This window comes from Gymnogyps californianus, chromosome 2 (assembly GCF_018139145.2).
Source record: "Gymnogyps californianus isolate 813 chromosome 2, ASM1813914v2, whole genome shotgun sequence".
In the NCBI taxonomy this organism is placed as follows: Eukaryota; Metazoa; Chordata; class Aves; order Accipitriformes; family Cathartidae; genus Gymnogyps; species Gymnogyps californianus.
This window is the reverse complement of record NC_059472.1, coordinates 113820882-113848007: the sequence shown is the minus strand read 5'-3', so window position 1 is coordinate 113848007 and position 27126 is coordinate 113820882. Positions and strand designations below refer to the sequence as shown.

The 27126-nt window shown below is 40.8% G+C and overlaps 2 protein-coding genes across 2 annotated transcripts in view; one reads left to right on the top strand and one right to left on the bottom strand.

The window, feature by feature from the left end:
- The window catches only part of LSM5 (LSM5 homolog, U6 small nuclear RNA and mRNA degradation associated), a 756742-nt gene that overhangs the window by 92958 nt on the left and 636658 nt on the right, over positions 1 to 27126 (top strand). The gene's annotated exons all lie outside the window — the stretch shown is intronic.
- The window catches only part of BMPER (BMP binding endothelial regulator), a 150922-nt gene continuing 129037 nt past the window's right edge, over positions 5242 to 27126 (bottom strand). The window contains exons 14-15 of the mRNA XM_050915812.1: positions 12296 to 12426; positions 5242 to 6119 (exon numbers count right to left, since the gene is read on the bottom strand). Of these exons, the coding sequence (XP_050771769.1) occupies positions 5938 to 6119; positions 12296 to 12426 (313 nt within the window). The 3' untranslated portion in view covers positions 5242 to 5937. The remainder of the gene's footprint in view (positions 6120 to 12295; positions 12427 to 27126) is intronic.

The window sequence follows — 27126 nt, the reverse complement described above, 5'->3', positions numbered from 1 at the left end:
AAAAAATTTCTCCAATCTTCTAAAGTCTTAAAACAAAAGGCTTCAAAAAGCCTTGACTTCTGTGATGTTCTAGCAGTAGATAGCAGCATGATCATAAAATAGATCTATGTATAGAAATCATGAAGAAATAGGAAATATCATGAGGTTTAATATTTGATCCCGCCAGATGCTGAACTCTCTGGCCCTGACCCAGGAAACCATTTAAGCATGTGGTTAGAAGTCAGCATGTATGTTGCCCCATTGAAGCAAACGAGGTTATTCAAAGTTTAAGCACATAGTTAAGTGCTTTGAACGATTGGGTCATTAAAGTACCAACCACTTACTGCCAGAATATAAGGCTAAATTACCGCTGTGAACAGGTTGTTGCATAGCTGTCCATTATGAGGCTTACATACCGCTCTTTGAAGCATGCTTCGAGGCATTTCTTCACCACTGGATAAGAAAAAAATGTGGGTCTGTCTGGGCAGGAAATTCCTGCATTCCCATCATTTCACTTTAATGTGCAAAACCAAATTATATTGATGCCCAAGTATAAGCATCACTTAGGGAAATACAAAGCGCCATCAATGATAATGCTAATTATACAATGCCACCCCTCTCCCACCACACATACACACTGTATTAGAGCCAACTTCCTCCTCTACACAGGGCCAGCGTTAACTCATAACTCGCAATGAAAAGGGTGAAGTCATGCAAATAGCAAATGCTACATGTCATATTTAACATTGCTTGGAGTTTCTAAGATGCTGCTTGATGCTGAGCAACTTTGCTGCCTGGTAAAAGCAGTGTTGTCAAAAAGAAAACTTGTGCCCTCTTAGGAGTAGGTAGAACTTGCAATTTTATCTCAAAGCCAGGAACAAGACTAGTTGTAAAAGTGCATTTGTAGCCTTTGTTCTGACAGTTGTAGACTGGGAAATGATGTGTGTTCATTAAAACATATATCCTGGAGGAAACCAAAACAGGTTTGTTGTGCTAGTGGAAGCACGAGAACTGAATTGTGCAGGCTTCCTCATCTCAGCCCAGGAAATAAGATCCCTTTGCTTAACTTTGGTGACTTCTACTGTGATTTAAGGGTTGTGAGAAAAGTAGGAATAGAAGCTCATAACTTTATTTTAATTATAGATTTCTATACCTACCAATATACAGCTGTTCTATTCAGATCTCAACATACGATTCCACTGTGGTTGGTTTGAGGTTTTTTGGGTGGTTGGTGGGGGTTTTTTCGCTCAGGGAGTATGGATGTTACTTTGCCTTTGTCAGAGAACACTTTCAGTTTAGTTCTTACCATTTAGAGGGAAAATACCCACATAGAAAAAAAATCCTATTACTACTTTCTCCTTTCTCATTTGCCTCCTACCCTAATTCTGCCATCCTGCCTGTTTATTTCCTCACATTATTGTACCATCTTCATTCAAACACAGTGCCGTGGCCATCTGAGGGATCAAGAGCTACCTCGTGTTCACAGGAGAACCTTATTTTGTTGCTACAGACTCTGTTTGGTGCTCAGGTGTCATGGTGATTATTGCACTAGAATACTAATCTGTGCAACAACCTTTACACAGAGAGAGAAGGAATTCTGTAATGGCAGCACAGTTAGGCCTTTGTCCTGAAAAATTTGCAGTCATAGACTGGGAATGTTTCTGTAAGGAAGCAGAAACATCTCTCTCGCCACAGGGCTTTCTAAAATGGTAAAATCAGGGATAGCAGAACAAGCATTTGATCAGCGCTATGTAATGTAAAGTTCCTGTTTGTCAAATACTGAGACCTTGGCATAATGCCCCCTTAGTTGGGACCATTCCTGAAGTACCTGAAACTTCTCACCACTTCAGTGCTAAATGCTGTTGAGTGCCTTTCTTTCCAGCCTGTCCAGCTGCAAATGCATGGGCTGTTATTCTCATATCCGTTAGCTCTGATACAACCTTGTCCACTTTTGATGAAGGCAAAAAAGAAAGTACCCCTGTACAGTCACTCAAGATCAGTCCAGCTATTGCAAATGTCAGGTTCTGTCAGTGGGAAGCCAAGCAGTGTCAAACTGTATTTGAATCCTGTGTTCAAGAAAAGCAGAAAAGCCTCTGATGAGAAGAACTTACTTCTTTTAGGTTATCTACTGGAAACTACTTACATGATGCAAGGATGGGGTCACATTTGGGGAGGATATTAAGAATCTTTTCATTTTTTGCTCCAAGTGTATACCTTACTCTATAGAAGAAAGGTGTTCTTGGAAGATGTGGGAGTACCTACAGAGTCTTGGGCTACAACTCAAATTGCTCTGTGTGGCTATGGCTTGTCTCCATGGTTTATAAAATTCAATATATATGACAAAAATAGACAAAATTGAAAGTAAATGAGGAGGAAGTAAATTTATTTGATCTCCACGTATGCCAACTAAAAGCCGACTTTGAAGCGATGATGATATGGGAGATATGGGACAACCTAATGCAAAGCAGACCTGAGCAGATCGGTAAAATACCAGCTGACATTGCCCTGGCGACGTATGGCATTTTAGAACATTTTCTATCCGTAAACTTAAAAAAGATGCATAAACCCAGAGCCTCATTTCCCCAGTGAAGTAGAGAATATTAAATGACTTGCCAGGGAACACATAGCAGGTTAATGGCGAAGCTATTGACCCAAGTCTTTCCTTGAATTCATCCACTGGATTACAGAGCTGTTTCTCAGACTTTTCTTTTGGATCATTCTTTGGTTGGAACCTCTGCTCCTTCAAATATATTTCACCTTACAAATTGGCACAAAGTTATATGCAGAGATTGATATAAGCATAATCAAGACCAAAACTTACGCAACCATCAGTTTTGCATGGTGAATATACCATATGGATTATCAACCTTATGCTATTATTAAAAACAGATTATTGCATACTAAACACATTTAGCATACTAAAATCGGATTATCAGTGAATTTTGTCAAAAATAAATCCCCAGTGATATGCAGGAAGTTTCCAGCTCTAGCATCCTAGGGGTAATATTTCATAAGCCCTAGCATCCTAGGGGTAATATTTCATGAGCCAAGACAGCAGAATTAGAAAGAATGCTGCACTGAGGAGGAAGATGGGCTGCAACCCAAACTCTATGAGGCCAGTGGTAATGCTGTTATTAATGTTATTGGGCTAGACTTTCAACTTTTGAATAGCCTGGAAGAAGAGAGGCAAACAGGAGAGCGGAGTGAGACAGCCCCAGCTGGGACTGATCTGGTCTGAATAGCTCAGCTGGGCACAGGGTAACTACAGATACAGATATAAAACCTGTGCTAAGTTGAAGCTTGGGGGCAATGTCTAGAAAAGCAGAACTCCTTTGCCTTGACTGTACATGTGAACTGAGCAGATGATAGCCCTTACTGTTGCCTTGAAAACTGCGGAGTTTGGAGGAAAAAGCTCTACAGCACCATAAGGGCACAATCAGACAGCTTAGAGGTAAAACCACTTTCCTCTCTTCCTCAGTCTGCATCACTAAAGCAAAAAGCAGGGGGCTACCCTTAATTAGGCAGATGTGAAAAAGCTAAACCGAGGAATGAGTCCTCATTTTGAGATGACCTGTAGGTCAGGTTCAAACTGAACCATTTTAAGATTTAAAAATAGAGTTTGTCCTACAGATAGACTGAGTCACCTCTTCACCTGGCATCAATTAAGCATTGCTTGAATGTGATCAGTGGACTGAGCTGGAGGGCTCTCCCTTCACCTTTCATTCACCTTCATCAGTCAGGAGAAGAAAAGGGAAGGACAGTTCTATACACCGTTCATGTATGCAATTCACTTTGCCTGTATTTTTATTTTGGAAACACTGAGCAGTAAGTAATGAAAATCTATCAGTAATGAAAATCTATCCTAAACTAGAGCTAGGCAAATAACCTTTTTAATGGTTGAGACCCCATACCTCAGCATCGAAAGCTCACAGGCTGAAATGTTCTTTGGTCTAACTGATGCTTTAAATTCTTTTAATGACTGCCATTTTAACTCCTTAGACCAACTGCAATTGTTCTAAATTTCAGCTTCGCCATTCAATTATCACACAAGCCACATAAAACTCTTCTAGTTTCCTGCTCTGATGGGATCTGCACATTTGCAGTTCTGCTTCCCAGTGCACTTGTGTATGCGGCTTTGAAACTCTCTCTGCCAGTAAAACCGAATTATTTGATTGTTCCGAGAAAATGAACACAAAGGGGACACAAAAAGATCAAGCTGAGTTTATTTAAGATTTGCATAAACGTCCATCGAATGCTCCTGGCATTATTTGCCCAGCTCTTTTTAACACTGTGGTGGTGCAGCATTTTGGATAGTGTGGTGCCTAAGCTAACCAGGCTCACTCAGCATCTTCCTCTAGCACGGGATCGCAGACAGCTTGTATAACCCAAGTGTGTTGCACCCACTCACTCACTGTAAACTCAGACCCTGCGAAACTTCCTGGAGAGTGAAGAATTGAAGGAGAAAATTGTTCAAAGCATTACAATGTGCAATTTCAATGCAAGGCATAATGGAAGTAGCTGTATGGGAGGGTATTACTTCATTATAAACCTAAATCAGATGCCCAAAGATTTCTGTCATCTCCAGAGACCGTTCCATCAGGCTCTACAAGAGGTTTTCCAGTGGAAGAAAAATAGCCCCCCCTCCCTTCAGGCTTGAGAAAGTTGTATGGCTTTTTTAACAGTTTCTAATGAAATTCCATATTATTGCTTCTCCCCTGAGAGACTTCAAAAGTCACGCAAACTTCACAGAGCCCACATGTTCGTAAACCTCAAGCAAAAGACCAGTAAGGGAATAAATTGCAGTTCTCCAATTAGCATTTGACATTCTCTGCTGGTTTTTTGGTGGGGTGAATTTGTCTTTCTTCTAAACCATGCTGATAAATTAAATGAGTTACTAAACCCGGCATTATTTCATGTTTTAAGGCACACTGAAATCAAACACTCCAATTCACAGTGGGGTTTGCTTTCTGCATAATATTTGGGGGAAATATGAAACAAACCCAGCAGTTTCAAACATGTTAAAGGGGCTAATATGTACATGAATATTTTCTTCAAGCTCCTTATTGTGTATTCACAGCTACTGCCAAACACAACAACAGAGACGGGGCATTAGGATATGAAATGGGAAGTGGTCAAATTTTCAAAGCGAGCTGCTGGGTGCCAAACACTTTTGAAAATCTGGCCCCTGACTCTTTGGTGCCGTTCCAGAAAGAAATATCTCTATGCTGGCAGTTGGCCAACCAGCTTTGGAAATCATTTTGCACAGTTATTTCAGTAAAGCATAAAAGCCAATCCCCAGCTTTCTCTGCCTGATTAAGCACTGTCACCAATCACTATGCAGCTCTAAGGTACGCATGAAATATTCCTAGATAAATCCTCCATCTCCAGAGAAATATGTTTCCTGTACAACTGTAAATCCAGGTTCTGTGTTGAAACTAATCCAGTCTGGCAGTGCTATGGCCTTAGAAAAGTTTCCTTGCAAATGACAAACTTATGCAATGGCAAAGTCATCCAATCTTTTCATGCCACTATATTATATTAAAAACACCTGGTTTATTTATACAATGACTTACAGATCAGGGTCCTAGAAATAATAATACATAAACTTTATAGCAAAAAATATACATATAATAATTCATCCTTCTATGATATATAGAAATGATGTATATTTGTGTGCGTGGACATATATATAAATATATGGGTTGTACTTACGTTTAGGGCACTTGTGTATAGATATGTGTATCTACATACACACAGTATACATTTATGTATCTTTCTAGGTGCCATGTGTGTATACATAAACACACATAAATACACACACAGGAGCATATTTACACTCTGTGAGCTGACTTGTACGTTGCAGAATCTGTACACAAACAGCTGGAGTCCTTCACTGGCTGTGAGCATCGAAGGGGTCAGTGACCACCCGCATTAGTGTCCGCAGAAAGAGAACTAATGTCATCGCTGTGGGCACAGGACTGGCTTGATGCATCTTCCTTTGTGAAGAACTAAGTTTGCCGGACAGTGGCACCCTGCAACGCAGGGCTTGTTGCATGGGCCAATCTCGTTCCAGTTGTCACATGTTTTGACACATCCTGGACCACAGGTATCATAAACTGCACCATGTTTACACTGGGTTGCTGAAAGGCAGTTAACAGGAACAAAATATGCGTATTACACAGAGTCCCACAAGGACAGTTACATATCTGTTTGCTTGGTTTCTACTGCAAATATCAAAAAACACATTTTGGTATGACGATCATCTAGAGGAAAAAATTACTTGTAAAGAGATTCCACTATATTAAATGCAACACTACTTTACATCGCAAATATAAAGGTAGCAAAATTCCTAATCAAAAAGGTATCAAGTTCCTAGCAGTCTTGAACTTTTTGAGAATTTTAACACGGCTGATGGTATATAAAGCTTTGGCAAGGTTTCTATCTATAAGCAGATCCGTGCTTTATATTTAAGGCTTAACATTGTTTATTTATTTGTTACAATGCCTTTTATCAAAGATTCCTGAAACATTTACAAGGACAGACAGTTATTATCAGTCCCACTCCTACAGAAAGAAGAGAAAGGAGAGTCATTCACCATGTCAGACTTTCTATTCCTAAGATTATATGTTCAATATTGCAGCAAATCAAAACAATGCTGTTAGTTCAGCAGCACCATTTCTAAAATAAAAAAAAAGTTAAAAAATCAATTATTTCCATGCTTTATGCTATTTTTACCAAGGGATCACTGAGAATGAGGATTCTTGTATTTAATGGTTCCAGTATCTATTCATTGATTTATGTAGTTGACAGTTCAATGCATTTCCAACATAAGACACTGAGGGCTCAGCTAAAAGCACTATACCCCCTCCAGATCAATATTTAAACTCTTAACATTTTATATCCTGCCTTTTTAGTATGGAGAATAATACATGGTTCGATAGTGAATAAAAGTCTGTTATTCTTTCTAACAGCTATGCTGATGGCAAAAACAAGTACTGATAAAATAGTTTATAGATGGTAAGGGACTCTCAAGCATCCAGAATCATCTCTTGCTATTTACAGAGAGGTGGTTGCATTAAGAAGGTTTCTCCCATTTTGAGAGAGATCAAAGGTCCAGATTTTTTAAAGAACAGTTCTGTTATGGACAGAAAAATGCTGTTTTGTTGCAAGGATTGGCCTTAGAGTGCCATTACAGTACTGTTATTATTCATAAAGAGGAAATAGGCAGAAATAAATTGATTAAATATGTAGAAGAGTGTATCAGAGGATGGAAGTCTTAGTGCTAAGGCATCATAAATTTAAGGGGTTCCTCTTCACCAGTAACAAAGTGATCTTCAAAACAGCATCAGCTTCTTGCAAGTTTTACTTCTTATGCATTTTATGGCATTTATACATATGTGAAAAGCAGCCCTGAAGAAGGAGTTCTGGCAAGAATGCATACAAAGTTCTCAGGACACAGATATTAAATAAGCAAACAAAAAATCGGAAAAATTGGATAGGACAGCAGAAAATTACCCCGGAGTTACAGAGAATCAACAGCTGAATATTAGATAGATATTAGATATTAGGGGGAAAAAAGCTTTCTAGCTTTAAGTATGAGAAAGCACTAGAGCAAGCTATCTAAAAACTCTGAGAGACATCTTTTATTGAACATCATTTTAGAATAGGTTGGAAAAAACATCTTTCAGCAATGTTCAAGATAGACTTATTCAGCTTGTGGGCATAGATTTTTTGAGAACTTTTTTCTAGCTTTACATTTCTGTCTTGCTCTGCATGATAACTTTCATGCACATTGAAGAAGAAACAAACAAAAGGAATAACTAAAATGAAATTTAAATGAAACAGGAAATTTAGAAGGTGGGAAAAACATGCAAGCAATATTAGGCATACAGAAAAATGTTAGATTCACAACAAACTCTGCACTTACGTAGTGTGTTAAGAATAGAGAGTGAATCTCTATAAGAGGGGAAACGAAAATGTGCAGAGCTCCCAGGAGCTTTGCAAACAATGTATTAACTGTCTAGAAAAGTAGACCAAGATGTTCAAAGACGGATAGTGATTGTCCACATACAACGTGAATTGTCTTAAGGGGGCTGTTTACTAGCAGCTTTTGTCCCTCCTCTCTGAAAATGAGTTTCCCTTCAAAGGATCTCTAATTGACCAACCACAAACTGAAATATTAGGCTTCAGTACATGCAGTTTCCATACAGAAAGGTCTGCGAGCTTCAGTTTTTAGGCTGCACGCGTTTCATCCCACAAAGGTTTACTGCAGTAATAGCCGGCCCGTTCGTTCCACCTGAGCTCTGTTTGGTGCCTCAGCTGGTGGGTTTGAGGAAAGCTGGTCAAGGTCTCCTTTCCACTTCCTCATCTCTTACCCCTGGCAAATGAGAATATATTACAGCCTGCCCTCGGCAGCTGTGGCATCTGTAAGTACTCCCCAACTCTGCTCTACCACACATGGATGTGGTATGTCAGAACACCTCCTTCAGATGATGCCATGTAGAAGATATGATGACTTTCTTTTCTGCTGTAGGCAGTCTATAATGGCATTATTAACTTGCTGTCAAGGGTAAAATCAGAAAAGTACAATGGCTGCTGTTTAAGTTCCCTGGATGGCTTTTATTGTTGAGTGCTTCAGTTGTTAACATGTGGTATGACTGATCCAGAACATTCCACTTCATCAACAGTTTAAAAAATAAAAATAAAGACATTCTGCAGTAGGCTTCCCAGGGACTGCTGAAATGAATCAGTACCGTGTAAACATGGAAAACAGAAGTGATGCTTTTGCACCCGTCTTTTAAGGCAAATTCCTCTCTTAAAGAAACGAGCTCTGTTAGTAATAACTTCCTTAGTGCACTAGCAAAAAAAACCCCAAAACCCAACCCCAAAGTACAAAAGTTACTAATAATACTACATTTTGCAATGTTACCAGTCCCAACAGGATTTTTCCACTCTTCTTCTAGAACATGTGTTTGGCATGACAGATGTGAGCTTCCTCAGACCGCTTTCTGAGCTGGCGGGATGATAGCCAGCTCCAGTCCAGAAGCCATATAGTCATATAAATACAGCACTGTGCCTGAGCTAATAAACCCTGCCTAATAAGGCTATACAGTTTTCAGACCAGAGCTGGTTTATTCCAGCCAGTTTGGCAGTTTCACAGAGAAGGCTTGTATCTGTCTGCGCCTGTCTTTGTAGACATGGCCGTAATTATTTAGGAGGAATTCTTGTTCCCCAACACAAAAGCCAAAATACCTAACATGGAACTGCTGAAGGATTCCCTTGGTGGATAATATCTGGTAAATCTGATTCCACAGAAATGTCTGAGCTAATATTTGTGCATCAATGAATCACCCTGCTTCTTCTGTTGGTGTTGCACAGTTTGAGCTTTCGAGGTGTTTTGTAGGACTTTCAAACTGAATGTCACTCGTGGTGCTTGCTGTTCACAACATCTCCTTCTAACATAGTAGAATGCAACAGATCTGGGCGCTGACCTTCTAATGATACGCTTGTGTTAATCTTTTCAACTTTCAGTTTTTAATGGGCTTCCACTGAATAGTCAGAATAACCTTCACATTCACATGGAATAAAGCGATTAAAGGAAAGCAAGATATAATAGGGAAAAAGAGTGACTTTGGCCAGAAAATTCCACAGCAGAGAAGAAGGGACCCAGGAGAGAAGAGTCAAAATCAGATTTACACTCATCCTCCTCTAGTTCAACTGATCACATAGGAAAAAGAGAAAATTTTTCAGTTTTTATGAGGCTGTTGGAGCATGTCAGCACATCAGTGCTACCATGTGCACTTTGCACTTTATTATAGTCCATATCTGCTTTTTCTTCTTGCCTGTGTAGTCATGCCCATGGCAGGGAGTTATTGCCATCTGCCATCCTTGAGTCTTCTTTCTCTCAGTGCCCTCAGAAATTCAGTTTTAAATTACTATGGCCTTTCACCACTTCAGTTTACTTAATTGCACTTTATAAACTGCTTGCTTAACCTTTCTTGGGCTAAAAAAAAATCTTATTTCTATCTCCTTTCCTTTTGTATCCTTTCTTTTCCCTCTTGCATGTATCACTTTCTCTTATTTCTTCTTTCCCTCACACTGGCTCTCCTGTTTTTCTTCTCCTTCACACATCATATTTCTTCCTATGCTCATCCTAACAGGTCTCACTCCCCACTACTTCCATTGGAAGCCCATATTCCTTTCCAAACCCTCTCAGTTCCCATGCAGATCTCACCCACCCTTTCCTACCCTAACCATTTTCCTTACTCATTAGCTGCTTCTGTTCACCCCTCCAGTTAAATGACAGCTGACATTCCCGTTACAGAGCCAACCTCAAAGGACAGCAAACCTTGAGCAGCAGTATTTGGCGGAGGACTTGGAGGAGGATACGCTGCCGCACTGGGGGAGGAGGAAGAGCATGTAGGGAACAGGGCATGTAATTCAGCCTCCTGAGCATCCTGTTTGGCTGGCCCTCCAGACAACATAAGCTTTCTAAAGATTATAAAAATGAGCTAAGCGTACAGCAGTCAGGGTAGAGGAACTGGCAACCACACAAGATCTGGTTTTATAACACACAGAAGAATAATTAAAACCTGACTTTACTAATAAGTATACTCCATTTTCATCAGAACACAGCTCTTCCAAGTATCCCACCAGCTATGAAATGTCAAGCAGGAAATGAAAGTCACAGAACGCTAAAGTTTTATTACAGATATATTGTTTCATACCCAGGAACTTTTAGCCATAATTAGGACACAATAATTGTAACTACAAGTTTTGGGGAGAAAAAAGTAAGTTAAAGATTAAAATCTTGATGCTGGCCACTGGTAACATATGGAGTGCAGTGGATGCACTTTAATGCTTACTGTAAGATTTACTGTAGAAGATGGTGCTCCTTGTTTGACACTGGATGCTTAAGTAAGTGTTTTGAGGGTACTTGACCATATACAGCTTATCTATATTTTCTGCTTAACAAGATTTCCCCTTTCCCTCTAGAAGTCTACACTGAGATTAAAAAACTTGGGTGGATTTAAACATTTCTTTCATTAGCTTTAATGGAAGATGTGTGTTTAAATTCCTTCATAATGTTCTCTCAAGGACTGTTTTTGCCTTAGAAACTTTTCTTGTCTTTGGTAAAATGCCAGAAAAAATTGTGAAAAGAAGCCTCCATTAGTTAAGTCGTGATATGCCAACACTTGTATAAACTCCTTAAGGCAGGGACTGGAGTTTTTATTCTTTTTACAGCATCTACCACAGTGTCTCGGTCTGAAGTGCTTTGGTCAAAAAAAAAAAAAGTCAGGATGCTTGTTTCAGGTTCTGCATGGATCTGCTACCAGATCAATAGATTAAAATTACATACGTTATTAGTGCTGTCTGAGACCACATCCTTAAATAAGGCTTTCACTTAGTGACACCCTGTTTGGATTGTTCTGTTCCTTTGTAAGAAAAAAAATGAGTCTTTTGGGAACAGTCAATCAAATGTAATTTGCTCTGTCACTCACCCATCCCTGCTATTGTGCCTTCAACAGGAAAGGAAATTGAAGTTGAGAGAGTAGACCCTGAGCCACACACAATCACCAAAATGGACCACAGAGTAATAGCTCTTTGACCAGCACTGAGTATCCTTCTCTCATTTTTTTTCCAACTACTGTCAATTGCTTTACATAAATCTGAATACATTTGCAGGCAAACTGATGCCATTATAGAATGTACTAAATTAATGAGACCATCGTCAGGGGACATATTCATCTGCAGTATTGCATTTTACTTCAAGTGCCCATCATGACCACAGGCCACCACTTCTCATGGAAACAATTACTCACAATTACTTGCAATTAATGCAGTCCTAATCACACAGGGAATCTGGTCCAAGTACTGAAATTAATGCAGGTTTGCATTTTAATATTCCCATTAAATACACTCTCTCTTCTTCCCTTGTTGAACCTACTGCAATCATATATGCATGTTGTCTCTGGAAATACAACTGTGCTTTAACAGGAGGTCAAATGAGTTTAAATATTATCTGTAATCAACTCTTTACATATCCTGAAAGAAAAAGGCATGTACTTCTTCCTGGAAGTACATAAAATCAAGATAGGTGGCATTAGAGGTGAAAAGTTTTGCAGCAAAATAAACATTTCTAGTATTTGATGGTTGAAAATCTTTCTTTTCACCATAACTCAGAATGCAACTTCCCTGCTAGTGCAATCCCAGTCCTTTCTGGCCCGTTCATTTTTGATCCTCCTCCACCAGTAAAAGGATAGTAGCCTATTAGCCTATGTACTGGCTTACAAAGAAGCAGTCCCAAAATGCTTACCTGCACAGTTCTGCTCCGGTACCCACTGGACTTTCAGCCCTTCCCTCTGACAGGCTCGGGCGTACGCCAGGAATGACTCACAGTAGCAGTTTTTGTGGACCGGGCACTCGCACATGTCTGTCACACAGGACCTGCAGAACAAAGCCCCAAAACAAATAAGCAAGGAAAGCTTTGGCAGATATCTGTCTGAGGTTTGGAGTTGTTTACTTTCCAGTCACATGGAGTTCAATGCTACAGCAACTTGTGCTAAATGGCAAGGAAGTTAAACGCGTCTCTGCTGTCACATCCCAAGGGCTCATCTCTCTTTTGATGTGCTGCTCTGATGCAGGGAAGTCTCAAGAGCACCAGGGAGAGAACCATGCAGAAACAGGGAAGTGAGAAGAAGACCCAAGAAACGTCAGGCAGAGAGGACCAGGACCACAGTGGGAGAAGGCAAACTCCATTTCTGCAACGATTTTGTGTCAACACAAGATAAAGACTTCTTTCTTATTCCCTGGAAAGTAATAATTTAATAATTTTACCAATAATAATAGCAGCAGTGTTAAGTGGATGACTTCTGCAGGTAATGAGCACATGCCCTTCCATGCAATGGATGAGAAATGGTGCCTTCTCTCCAGGTTACCTCCAGCCTCTCCCCACTTTGAAGGCCCCAAAATAGCTATATGCCTGTTTTCTCAGCAGCATCACTACTAAATGCCAGACTTTAACAGATTCCAAAGGAGCAGGGGTGATGCAGCATAACTGAGCAGTTCTCATGCTAGGAAATCCCCCAGGCACTTGTTAATACCACCATCTTCTTCTGCTGCATAAGATGGAATCACCACAAGACATGGCAGGGAGCAAAGCTGCTAACATGGCCCTAAGTGAAACTGCTACTGCGTATGTCACCGCTATATTTCAAGTTAGCTCATCCAGAATGTGTGCCCATTTGGCACAGACCTAAAATATAACTGGCAAGAGCCGGTGGATTTGCAGTCAGCAGTTTCTGCACATGCAAAATGCTTAGACGCTTCTGCAAATGCAGCAATGCAAATTCAGAAATGCCAAGTATCTACTGCTCCGAGTGGAATCATTAGAAGGCCGGGACAAGGTATGGAGAAGACATACTCAGCCCTCTGAAAATCATGCCCTCAGTTCCTCTGCTTTCCACTGAGGGTGCTCTGTGCATGCACCTTGGGTGTCAGTGGGCAAGAGCCCCCTGCTCCATGCATGTTCATGGACTTCTCCATTCCTGAGAGGACAAGGCAACGTTTGAGAGAGGCACAAATCGTCCAGAAAGACCAAGGGCTGACGTAAAAAACGAGCTCTCCATGTTAATTGCTCTTGCTGTGGACCAAAAATTCAATTGTCTATAGGAAAAGGATGGATATAGGCTTAATTTTCCAGAAACTTTCCCCATAGCTGAATAGGTAATAGCTTGGAAAAGGTGCAAGCACCTCAGTCAAAGTCATCAGGGGCCCTAATGCCCATACAATGCTTTAGAGTCATTGGGAACCCTTTATTCAAAACTAGGAGAGAGGATTAGTGGTCCTTTGAACACAGACAAGCTTGTTTCTGCATATCCAACAGTGCCCCTTAAAGAGGAGTATTTCTGCTTGCCAAAGTCGCTGGCTATTTCAGTGACCGTTCATATGGTTAAACCTGACAGTTCTGCTTGACATTTCCATAAGCTTTTAATCATTTTACTCTCAGTGAACCCCCAACGTAAACTTACCTAAAAATTCACCGTGACAAATAAGCAACATAAGTGCTAATGTAAAAAGGTTACCTGTCCTGCATTTACCAATATCTATGTACTGTGGATAAACAGAATTGCTTTGGATCAAATATATAACATGTTTGTATTTACAGGCTAGTGGTTTTCATTTGAAATAACTTTACTTTCTAGGGACAATGTAATTTTCTTTCGCTTTAGTTCTGTGGTAGGTCCCTTTACATCTTTCCCAGTAACAGATGTTGCTGTATGGGTATCACAGCTGATAGGCTGCAAGGAACAGATTAGCACAACATCCTTGGCCTTGTTTGATGTTGTTAGCTGATAAAAGACCTTGTATAAGCACAAAGGGTCACCTTTTTATGTGACACACTAAATAACTTTACACTGTTTCCTTTGGCCACAACATGTTTGTGATCTCTTGCTAGCATCCCTGCAGCAGGCACTGCTCCATATACCCCATACCATTTAGGAGGTGTATGTCTTATTTTACAGTGAAGTAGATGCTTGTTTGCTACTGCAGCAAATTATTATCACAAAGAGAGTCTGTAATAATCTCCACAGATAGAGTCCATTATCAAGATACCATTTCATCATCTTTTTGTTTCTGTGCTAGCCTCCTTTATCAATCACATTTTACTGCTCTCCACTCAGATTTAGTTATTATTAATGCCTGCGGTGTTTAGGGATGCTTGCCAGTGCCAGATTGGCTACGTGTTCACCAACTTCCTGCCTTAGAAATTATAAAATCCTAAACCTGAGGTACTTCTCTGCTTTTTAGAGCACAAATACATTTTTTTTACCATTACTCAGAGGGGGATGCCACCTCCTGCACTGAGTCAATGCACCTACAGCTACCTCAGGTGCTTGCATCAGGTCAGGACATCTCCAGGCTCACTGTAAATCACCCAGTCTTTTTAATCATTAACATGTTTGTGGCAAGGCTAGCACTCACCCTGACAAAGCCTGGGCATGGTCTGGGCGATTAGGGAGGCCAGGGCACTGTTCCCAGTCTGCAGGAGGGCAGCCACGCTCTTTGAGGGTGCAGAGAGTTTAGCCCTTACATACACGTGAGCGACACTACGCCCTTAACTCGTGGCACTGAAATGGCCTTGGACATCCAGACAGGCTCCAGAGTGAAGCATCTTCACTTTGGCTGGGATCAGCACTATTTGCTACAGTGTTCAGCATGGGCGTCCACTAAGGAAGACAGCATGCCACATGCAACACAAACAATCCTCTGAGTCATTACACACCTAATTGCTTGTGTAATTTTTATTTTCCTGAAGTGTTTAATCCTGGTGACAGCTGCTGGGCTCAAGCCCTAGGCTTGGCTGAGAAGCAATCATCAGATTGTGGCAGTTTTATTAATGAATTACAATTGCTAATTATTTGTAAGGTTAAATTAATTAATTAATTAAGGTTAAATGAAAAATGAGAGTAAAGGAAACTATATCCACAGCTGCCAAGCCTAGTCAATCAAAATAAAACCTTCTCTTTTCTCCCAATGAAATTCCTTGCTGGCAAGTTTAATGCATTAATATTAACTGTAGTTAGATGGATTGGCAGTCGAGGGAGAGGGGTCTTTTTATATCACTTCTGAAATCATCAGGGAGCAGATGTGTGGTTTGTTTGATAGCCACCACGAGAGTCAAAGGGCAATTCTGGGAGAGGACATGGAAGCAAAAGATGTCTGCCCTCTGGGGGCTGGCTAGTGAGGGGGAGCTGCCGATGGCCCATGGGCAAGCTTTGAGTTTGGGTCTGTATTTTTTTCAAAATGTGTTTACTTCTTGCATTTAATTACATTTCTCACAGTTAGTGTTGTTACAGTTGTATTAGAGGGCTATTACAGGGTGCTTCACTAGGTAAATTTAAAAACTGATTCTTGTGTGCTGAACTAATCCTTTCCCCTGGCAAAAATCTTTGGTATACCCATAGCTTTTTTTTTTACCCTCTCCAGTGATTGATACATTTCAAAAATTATTCTCTGCTACTCCAGATTCTGCCTCCTCTTCATTCCTCCTTTGAATCTGATAAATAGATATGGTGACACTAACTGCATGTATGCAGAGGCTTATCTGTACTCTAATCTGACTGGACTGTTGAAAAAACAGAAAAATACACTTTTAGTAAAACTCTGGAATGATGCCGATAATGAAACCATACTGACAAGTTACCATACTGCACACTAACGGAGACTTTGGGTCTTCCAAGGTATTGTGACTCTTTACCAAGACCAAAACATTTGCTTAAATGAAGTAAAAACATATCAGAAGCTTAAACATCAAAACATTACAGTCATATAGAAATAATCCCACAGAAAGACTGCAGTGCAAATTACTGATAAAATGAAGCCATTTTACCAGCTATGGAAATACACACAAGATACTTGAGGCAGCCTTAGCTCTGCCCTCAGTGAAATCATATAGAGATGAAATGATGTTGTGGTCCAAAAGAAAATTACATTTCTTTTAAGGACACATTTACATTTCTAAAAAGTACTCGGCTGTGATAGGGCACTTAAGCTGGAGTCCCTGCTCTGAATAAGCACCGGAGCACAGCCAACGTCTCAGTCCTCAACTGGTACAAAGTGCCTCACTGTGATTCCTTTTGATGCTGTCAATGCTGCCTGCAGGGCGTGTGTCAGGGATGGTGCTAATTGGGTGTGTATAATCACAAACTGTTGCAAGGGGAAATCCATGAAAGTGAAGGCATCCGGCAGCTGTGGGACACACCCTTGAAGGAGACAAACACACATACACACTCTCTGCTGCCACATCTTCAAAGTGAACTGGATGAGTACAGTCCTTCAGCAACAGCCCTTTTTCACATTAAACCATGGAAAGTCTCCAAGTCCCACAAAGGGCAAAGAACCGAGTCCTGTGCTACATGCACTATTAAAAAGAAGAAGAAGAAGAAAAGATCACAGCAACGAAGCCTACAGCCTTAGTCCGTGCCACGTGGGATTGAAATTGCAGATGTTCACTTGCTGAACATGAGCATTCCTTTTCCTTTGCAGTACACACAAATCCAAAACCAGAACCAGCCATTTTAGGAGGGACTATTTCTTTTTGCATTTTTTTTTCCACATTTCACAACAGGAGTGTGATGCAGTGCATTTTTCAAACCTTTTGCTACCTTCAAGAAGTGGCTCTATGCAGATGGAAAACACTAATGTCTTCCTCTTTCCACCAGTAGGTCTCAACAGACTTTACAAAAGCAATTAGAGATAGTCCATCACTACATCCATTTTATGTATGCAAAGAGGCATCAGGTGGTGAAGGGGTTTGTCCTCTGTACCTGGGATAAGCTGTACACTTGCAAACACCAAAGCCTGAAGGCTCATCTGCCTAGAGAGAAGGATTAAATTCCAGCCCCAGCATCCTGTGAGACAGACTTCTTGGGATAACTTCTTATTGGGTATGCCGAATCAGAGTTTTTGTACAAGCTTGGCCTAATTCAGCACTGATTATGAAAATAGCCATACTCTACACAACAGCCAGTTTGCATTCCCATAATCACAGTGGAGTGTTCACAATTCAGCAGCAACACTCAGGATTCATTTTTCCTGATTCAAAATTAAGACCTCCTTTCTCTTCCTTTAGAAGAAAAATAAAAGCCAATGGCTTCTGTCAGTAGTTATGTTGTTACAACAAAGTTTGTTTGGGCTGTTTTTCCTACAAAGTTTCAATGAGTTGCCATTATTTATGGCCCCAGCTAGAGAAGTCATTTCACAAGGTAAGAAGATGAGAAGATGAGCCATATTCCGATGTATAACAGAAAGGCTCATGCTGTTGCTATTGCAAGCTCTCTCTCGTCTGTATGTGCATGTTTAATCTTACTGAAGTATTGAAGCATGGTATGTAGAGCTGGAGACTTTTATGGCTTTGAGGCTTGAGATCAGAGGCTTGAGATCATTCTCTCTTTCTCCAGAATTTACTAATATTAATGCAAAAGCAGCAAATAACTCATGAGGAAGGTAATTTTGGAGGCTGCTGAAAACACAGAAGCCCTTACATCTATTGAGTATTCGTTCAAAGCACTTGCCTGGGGAACAGACTGTTCCATGCAGCAAAGGCAGTCATTTTCAAGGATCATTTCTTCCAAGACCAGGTAACAATATCTGCACTACCTCTGTGCTTTTCCCACACATCATAACAATGGTAACGTTGCCTTAAATTGGGGATCTGATAAAGGCATCCATAACAAAGTTAAATCATCAGTGTCCTGACCTGTTTTTCTGGTAAGTAAGTGGGAAAATGTCCAGAAAAAGTGGCAGGCAGCATACATGCGCTTTGTACTGGAGACTCCCCCATGGTACAAGAACTCCCACACTGCTGAACTGTCTCCAAAAAAACCCTGAAAATGTGGGAGCAGAAAGGGAACTCACAGCTCATCTTTGATGAGCAGTGCATAGCAAATCTACTGCAGGCATATGCTTTCCATGGGGAAATCTTATTCCTATAAAGAGAGCATTGGCCATAATGCTTGAGAATATCACAGTTGTTTTTGGCAGATTGCAGAGGAGGAGTTTGCAGTAGTAGGCATTTGAATCATGCGTTCAAATTTCATCCTGATCCCTAATTTTTGTGCAACTTTGAGTCAACCATGCACTGTATTGCCACATGGAGCCAAGCAGAAAGAAATGATAAAATACGCAATTCCACCAAAGGGCAAGAGCTGCATGTGATCTAAGATTCCCAGGGCACAGCAGTCACGTTACACACACATTGAAGAGTCCTAATTTAACTCTGAGTGCCATTGTTCCTGCTCCAGATATAGGCTTGGCACTCAGAGATAATTAAACAGAATCACACAAGATATCCACATCCATCTCTGCCTTGCCAAGGCACCCTTCCAAAGCAGTTATTTAGAGGAGTTCAGTCAACTTGGGAAAAGGATGCTTTAAATGCAAGTGGTAATTATTGTTGGTAATTTCCAACATAACAGAGACAGACAGCAATTCAATTTTGATTTCTTTGCATATCCAGCCCCTTTAAAAAAAGTCAGAACCCATACTTTCCCCACAAAGGGTAAGCAAAAATGGTATTTTCCAGACACTGAATAAATGAAGGTCCGTGTAGACCTCTGAAAAAGCATACTGTGCTGCACAATATCACCACAAGCTTATACTACATGCTGCTAAAAGTATTATCCAAAAGCCTTTGGATAAAGCCAAAAAGAGTGTTCTATGTGTATTTTTAACCTTTCTATAAAGAGCATGCTGTGCCAGAATTGTGTTTTATTGCCTTAACCAACATTACCCACAAGAATATGGTAAAATGAACAATGAAACGTTCTGGAACATTTTCTATAACTGCATAAAATTAAAGTTCTCAGGACAGCACTACCCTGACACCTATTTATAATCTCTCTGAATATGTAGTAGCAGTGGTAAAGGCACTTAAAAGGAGGGAAGGAGGAAGAACCAAATAAAGAACGACAGCAGAGCAACCTTCCCTACTTCTTTCTTCATGATAATTCTTCTACTAATGTGTCAAGTAGGCTTTTTGTATCTTGTGCTTGGATCCTTACAGGCATCTGTGGCTTTAAATGTTCTTTCTGGTCCTGAGAATGGAAAGGTTGGCTAAAATCCCTCCATGGGGAAATAGCTGAACCATGACTGAGGAAGACAATGAAGTCCCATGCTGGGCTCCAAGAAGCATCTGGTATGACTCAGAATATTTCCTAGAGCTGAAGGTTACAGTACAGTTGAGCAGCTGACTTGCCACCTTTAGAGAGAGTGGATTTTTGCTCAAGAAACTCCAATGGAATATGGAAATGCCACCCACAGCCCTGGAAGAGTTGACCCCTTGCACTCCCACTCACTTTCAGAAAGTGGGAGAGAGTTTTCACCTCTTCTTCTGTTTCAGTTGTGCTGGGCCATGCAGAGTTTAACCTTTAAAGTCCTGGCATTTGAAATAAATATCTGTATGCCTCAGAACTCAAGTGGTTTGAGTTTGAGTTCAAATGTAGCATATACCTTGAAGTGAAACAGTTAAAAAACACTTCTCTGTGCACATTACATACAACTTTGTATACGGAATTACTGGAATGAAGAGGACATACAGCGTAAGTTTCTTAACCCATTTCAAACAAGTGCCCAATATCACACTGAAATGTACCCATCAAAAAATGCTCTCTTTTCCTTGCTTACTTGAACAGTATACATACAATTTGTTCCACCCTCTTTGGTGAGATTACTGCAAAAAGCATTTGGTTGCCTGTATGTTGTATGATCTGTGGTTTGTATATCTGGCTGGAAAATACAAGGACCATAATAACTCTGCTCTAGAACAGACAGAGTTTCCAAACTCATTATAGAGAGGTCATTTGCAATAAAAAGTTGGACCAACAAAAAGATACAGAGGCAAATTTAGAAGTATCACCTGGAACCTGACACTGAAGGTTCAAAAGCTAGAGCCTGGTTTCTGAAGACATGTATTTCTTCAGTTAACTAATATCCACAGTCATCCACTTGCAAATATCCATCACATAATTGGTAAAGATTACAGTAGCAGTATGTCTAATGCTACCTGATATGGCTTATCATGCATTTATGCAAAGCTTTCTGGTGAAAAAACTCTAGGTGCTCTATGCATTTAATGTTCAGAAAGAAAGTCACCTCCTAATGGATTTTCTACCAAAAATCCCATCTTTCATAGGCCCAGTGGCCTGAGGTCTACAGCCTATGTGCTCATTGCTGATTTCCTGTGGCAGAGTGTTTTGGCCAAATTGACCTACTTTGTGTCTCCAGAACCCTATCATTTCCCCTCAGAAGCCATAACCTAGAAAAATTCCTAAATTTCATCGTTTCCTGTTTTGAATTTCTTAAGCCAATAAGATTCCTTATTACAGATCCTGTTCTGACATAATGCAACAGTATTCGAGCTACTTCAACAGACCACGTAAGATGTGTATATCAAGTCTTTCTTATGAGAGGAAAAGAAATGGAAGATGTCTTAGTGGACCTTCTCAATATCCATACTAGTATTCTACATTTCCATTCACTGCGTGCACATGCTTAACTTAGCACTTACACTGCTAATGTGAATTTGCCTTATGACAGAGACACTCCATCGTAATGGAATTTTCAGTGTCCTCTGGCATAGCTACCATGGAAAATCCATCATTGTTTTGAGCTTTTGCATTCTGTAATTGACATAAAATTTTATCTTTTTCTCCATGTCTAGCTTGATTTTTAAAGAAGAGTCCACCCAGTCTCCAGTTCCTCAGGCACAAGTGGAGACCAAACTGTCATATCTTATCTAGAGAGAAGAAAAAACAGTCATTTAAATTCAATTTCAAAAAGACAGACATGTTTTAATATCTAACTTTATACCATTCAAGTGGTACTTTCAATCAACAGTTAAACTTTGTTATTATGTTTCATACAGTGCAAATGAACATGGTATAGACTAAATGAATCTAATATGACTGCATCAACTTTCACTCTAGTAGACAGAGAGCCCATTAGTGTATTCTGTGTGACAGTCCTCATCTGAGAAAAGCCAGAGGTTTTTCAGGAACTTATAAACATCCTAGATAGAACCTCAAAAATTATTGAGAGGTTTTGAAGTCATGGCCCTACAGAAACATAAACCATGTAGATATACCAATAGCATATTGCCATAGCCATGACATAGACATATAAAATAATACAAGATTTAAATCTTCTAAAATAAAAATTCAGAACAGATCATCTCCTTCTGTCTACTAACAAAATATATCATGGCCCTGCTATGCTATCTGTCATAAAAATATGTCATATTGAATAACAAGCACAATGAGAACACGAAGCAGGAAATATTTCCGAAGTGTAAACATAAACTGAAGTTATCTTCAGCTTTTGATGATGGTTCACTGTATATATTTCCAAGGAGGTCTTGTAATATAATAATAAACAGGCTGGCTAGTTTAGAAACTCACATTCTTAAACTCTGCAGAGCCCACTCCCTGGCTTAACCCATATAAAATTAACTTCAATCAAGCATATTTTTCCTCTAGGTGGCTGCAGAGCATTTAAAAAGTTGCTGGCTCCAGATGGAATATGAAAGAAAGAGAACAAGGGAAAGAGCAGATAGGAGACTGCTACTTAAAAAACAGCTTTCTTGCTCATCTTGCTCCCTTTACAAACCAAGAGCCAAAATCTCGTTTCAGCAAAGTCAGGCTCACTGAGCATGCCACCTTCCAGCCTGTCACATGCTCACAGTGCATTTCATCTCAGAGGTCTCCCTGTTTGCTCTTCATCAAAGATAACTGCTAAAAATAGGACTTGCAAGAAGTGGTGTAAGAGCCAGCTTACCTGAATTGAAAAATTAAAAAAACCACTATGTTCCTGGTTTTATGGCTTCCTGTGTGGTCCTGGCCCAGACCCATACAAAGACATAGCCACATAAAGCAATATTTAGGCAGGATTCAAACACCCGAATGCAAAACTGCGGTCCTGGCTTGGTTGCCCTGACCCTGACGAGGCTGACCTTTTCACACTGAATACTTAGTTCCTGCCTTTACGTTTCCTCAGGCACCTCTGCTTTTGTTCTGCAAGTTCCAAGACTGCGCGGGCATAAGCCTGACTGGCACCTGCCAACCAAGGAGGGCTGTCTTAAAACAGAGGCAGTGCTGCCATGGTCTCATTCAAGATTCAATAGACCAGAGGGAGAGGGTGAGCATAACAGTTCGACAGTGATACAGGACTCAGCCAGGAGGCAGAGACCTGGTTTCTGGTCTCTGGTCAGCTTGACTTAGCCTGCTACTTCATATGCAGAATGCTTTGGATAAGAGGTGGTCTGTGTACTACCACAGTTCTTTAACCTTCCTGAGTGCAAGATCTCAACTTCAAAACACCGTACAGAGCCTGAAAATACAGTGGATGAAATGCTGGCTCCAGCAAAATGGATGGGGATTTTCCTACTGACAACACAGGAGCCAAGACTGAGAACTGTCATCAGCCTTTTTTTTGCAGTTCTGTACTTCAAAGATTTGAAGGATCCAGACTCTTTCAGGACACAACTAAACATTAAATTCAAGCTTCCTGAATCAAAATGCTATGAATTAAAATTTCCTGTACTAGACATAGTGACTCCACGACATATCAGGCTGGCCTAGGAGCCACAAGAACCCACATGGATGTTATAAAGTCAGAATGACCTCATTCTGGGTGAGGTGCGATGAGATGATATGAGCAGACGGAGCCAAGGTTTGTTCTCCTTCATGACAAACTTACCTTTCAGAGTGTTGGTTTGGGCACAGTCATTTACTTGGCTAGATACAAAGACAGCTCTGATGTGAATCAGCAGTCTTTAAAGAGAAATGCTGGCCACAAGCATGAGCAAACCGTCCCTATCCCAGAACCATCACGATCATGGGTTATCTTCCTGCTCATCTGTGGGTGATGCCCAGTGGCAAAGATGCTAAGATAAATTCTGGGCTTCGTCTTTTATACAAAGTCCTAAGCATCTGAATTTGACTTTGCCTCTTTTTGTTGGCTAGGCAGAGACTCTATGGAGCAGATCTGTGCCCGATGTTAGCCACCCTGAGCGCACTGCCTGATGGAGCCACAAAGCCATTCATTCTCTCTCCATCAGTTTTCACCCCATAAAATCTTCCCTGGCCTCCCTACAGAAGCAGCGGAGAGATTTCGGAGCTGTACCAGCTTGTTAGGAAGCTTGCTGTCAAACTTGGCAGTGGTTGCAAACTACTTTAAACCTTTCTCACCATCGAAGTTTGCGGGTAGGAATTGTCAGCACTGATCGTGCCTTTCAGTCTTCGGGAAGAGGGAGGCGGCACAGCTGCGGCGAAGCAGCCCATACAGCATATCTCCTGAAGAAGCCCAGCCGACAGGAGAGAGAAATCCCAGAAGGCAATACGGAAGGAAAAGCTGTTGCTGGAGGTTACGCAGGATTCATAGTTCATGTTCTCCATGGGTCCTTGGGAACCACAATGTTTACAGTCCATACCTCTGGGAGGCCACTGATTTCTTCCCTTTGAGGTGAGCATGTGGTACCCGCTCAGTAGTTTTTCTGCTCCCACGGATCGTTCCACAGGTGGGGAGCCTGAGGGTCCGTATGAAAGCATAAGTGGATTAGCTCTGTCAAAACAAAGATCCTGTTTTCGTGCCAGTAAGGAAAAAAAGGAGGGAGCAGGGAAAGCATAAAATAGAGTGTATGATATATAGAAGGAAAATTGTTTTTTAATAGAATCTTTTCAGAGTTTTCCATTAAACTTTGGTCGCTTGCAGTGCAAGTTTTGGAATGCAACTCCCTCATCCCCTTAGGATGGTCTGCGTTTTATTATGTTAGTAAGGAAGCCCAGCTTACTCCTAGCAGAGCTACTGTATGAAATGTTTCAATCTCAAGCCAAAGTGGCAGGAGTAAAAGCCCCTCCTGATTGATTTTCAGCCACTATCTGAGGCCAGTGATTTAATGTGATTTTTATCATGTGCAAAAGAAACTTTTGTTACCAAGCAATAGTAAATCACAAATGATCACATCATAATGAACGAGATGATATGCATCCAAATGTTACCCATATGATGACTAGATTTCAGCTGAGATGATAGATACCTAACCAGAATGAACAAACGAATATATCAGGAGAGGGGAGGAGGTATTGGTCATGAATCAGGGGAGATGAATTGAGTAATGAGAGAACATTAGAAGCTCTTCCTTCCTTCCCTCCCTCTTTCCTCCCTTCCCTCCCTGCTCCCTCTCCTGTTTCAGTGATGCAGGGCACATGAATATTAGAAATAGCTGCACTGAAAGAAGAGGAATAACTGCAGTACCAGCAGTCCAGGAGAAAAAAAGATGGGGATCTGGACAAGTGGCAGTACCATAAGTCTGTCCCCTTGGAGGAGGGGTGGGGTAGTAAGGTGGAGTAAACCCTGTTACACATATCTGTAGTAATTCTTACGGTTCAGAGACATTAGAGAGGCAGAATGAGAGCTACACCTACCAAGATGAACCCAGAGAAAGGATGAGACACTTCAGTAGGATCACAGGAGTGTAAAGAAACTTGTATATATCTGCATAAGCTGTAGCAGTTCTGTGTATTAAAAGTAGCTATGGTCTCCAGGGATGTCATTTAGAAGATTTCATGAGCACTGCCAAATTGTTACACACTTAAAAATCAGCAGAAATGACCAAGTCTTAAGGCGCAATTCACCTCACAATGTAGCCAGGGTCTAGTCTTCTCAAGGTGTCTCACCTTCAGATCTAACTTTCCTGCGTAAAGACAGCCTTCTGCTTTGATTCATGATGAATTCTGCAGAAAGTGCTACAGAAGGTGACGTGATTTCTCCTTGCTCTCTGAAGTTATTTGTCTGGATGCAGTCAGCTTTAAGCCTCTGCTTTCTCACAGTCTCTCCCAGAGATACGTGGCCAGGACTCATTCCTCTGAGTTGCAAGACGGTGGCTCTCGAACATGTCGAGAGCAATCTATTCTTCAAAATACTTCAGAAGAAACACTCCAGTATATTGTACCAAATCCTCTCTGTCTTCTGTGTGAATCTTGTACATAAGATCTGGTACCATTCTGCTATACTTTCCTCTTTCTGTGTGTATGTGTACACAAATTTGCTCCTTTTCTACTCCTAGGTCAGGAATGCAATAGGCTATGCATTGCGCTTCAGGTTAGACAAAAGTCTTGTTTACTCAGTTGCCCTTGTACTGCATGGGATATCTTGCCATTTGCTGGAATTACAGCAAATCAAGAGGAACCTAAATTTTAACATTAGTTCTCTCGCCAAATAGGTTGATGAAATCATATAGCACCTCCATGGAGATTTGCGCATGTTCAGCACACTCCACATGGATGTCAGCTGCAGTCAGACCTTACCTTTCTCCACTTATAAGGAAAGAATAGCACCATACATGCAGAAATTAAAATTTCATCTGATCTTGAAATCTTCTCAGAGAGATTATATTATTGTGAATAGCAAGCCCAGCAGTTCTTAGACATCCCTTTATGTAACAGCAGCAGCAGCCATGGAAAGAAAGAATCAAGAGGCAACGAAGTTCCTGATCCCATCTGGGCAAAGAGTACAAAGGGAATCATCACGTCTGCATGAAGAGAGTGATGGTGATGGAGTATTAACAGAAGAGGCAGAGTCCCCAGAGTCAAACACTGTGGGAACGAGTAAAAGCCACAGAAGGAAATGGAGGCTAAAGAGAAAGGCCCACAGTAAATATCTGCAGATGCTGTCGTTTGCAATGGGGGCTGAACCAACAGGGACGTAGTCACACACACATGTAGCACCTACTAGCCTTAAAAAAAAAACCCCAGCCTCACCGGTGGAGGAATATTCTTTTCAAGATCAAAAATCAGGCAATAAAATCCGTGTCAAAAAAACATAGGCAAAGGAGGTTGTGCATGCTCACTCATGAACATCTGCACCAAGAAGCCACTTAAGTAACCATGCAACTGCATGGAAGAAACATCTGCAGCGTGTAGACCACCAGCTGTGCAGTAATAATACTTTGAATATCCAGAGTGCCTTTCATCTGAATACTGCAAAGCATTTTCCAAACAAATTAAGCTTCACAACACCACTGTGAGCTTCTTATTTAATGGTAGGATTATTTCATCCTGCACCAAAATGCCGTTGCTGCCAGAATGAAAAGTAACACCTGTTTATCATCTCACAGAAATGTTGTACAATTTTCATGATGGGAAGTGACAAAAAGGGTGCAGTCAAGTTAAAGTGCAGGGAGACTTGAGGTGGTCAGAATTAAATGTTTAGAAATGAAAGTCAGAAAAACAGAGTATTACCCCCCCCTTTACTTTTTATGCAAACTGTCACATTATTTTTTATGCCCACATGCTGTTACTCTTTGGTCTTTATTTCACATTGGGAGAGAGAACTTCCTTGGGTATATACTTGTAGGGGTGTCTACAGATGTGCTCAGAAGTACAGAAAAATACCTTTCTTGGTTGTGTACGCTCAATAAAATGTATTGCTGTGTACTGCAAATAGCTTTCCTTTGTACTCCTTCAGATCTGTTTTTATAAGGCATCCTGATGATTATACTACAGCACTGCCTTCCAAGGCAGCATGCCATCTAGTAAGTCCTAAAACAAACTTCTGGCTGTGTGCGCTTTCAACCCCACGGGGTACTCC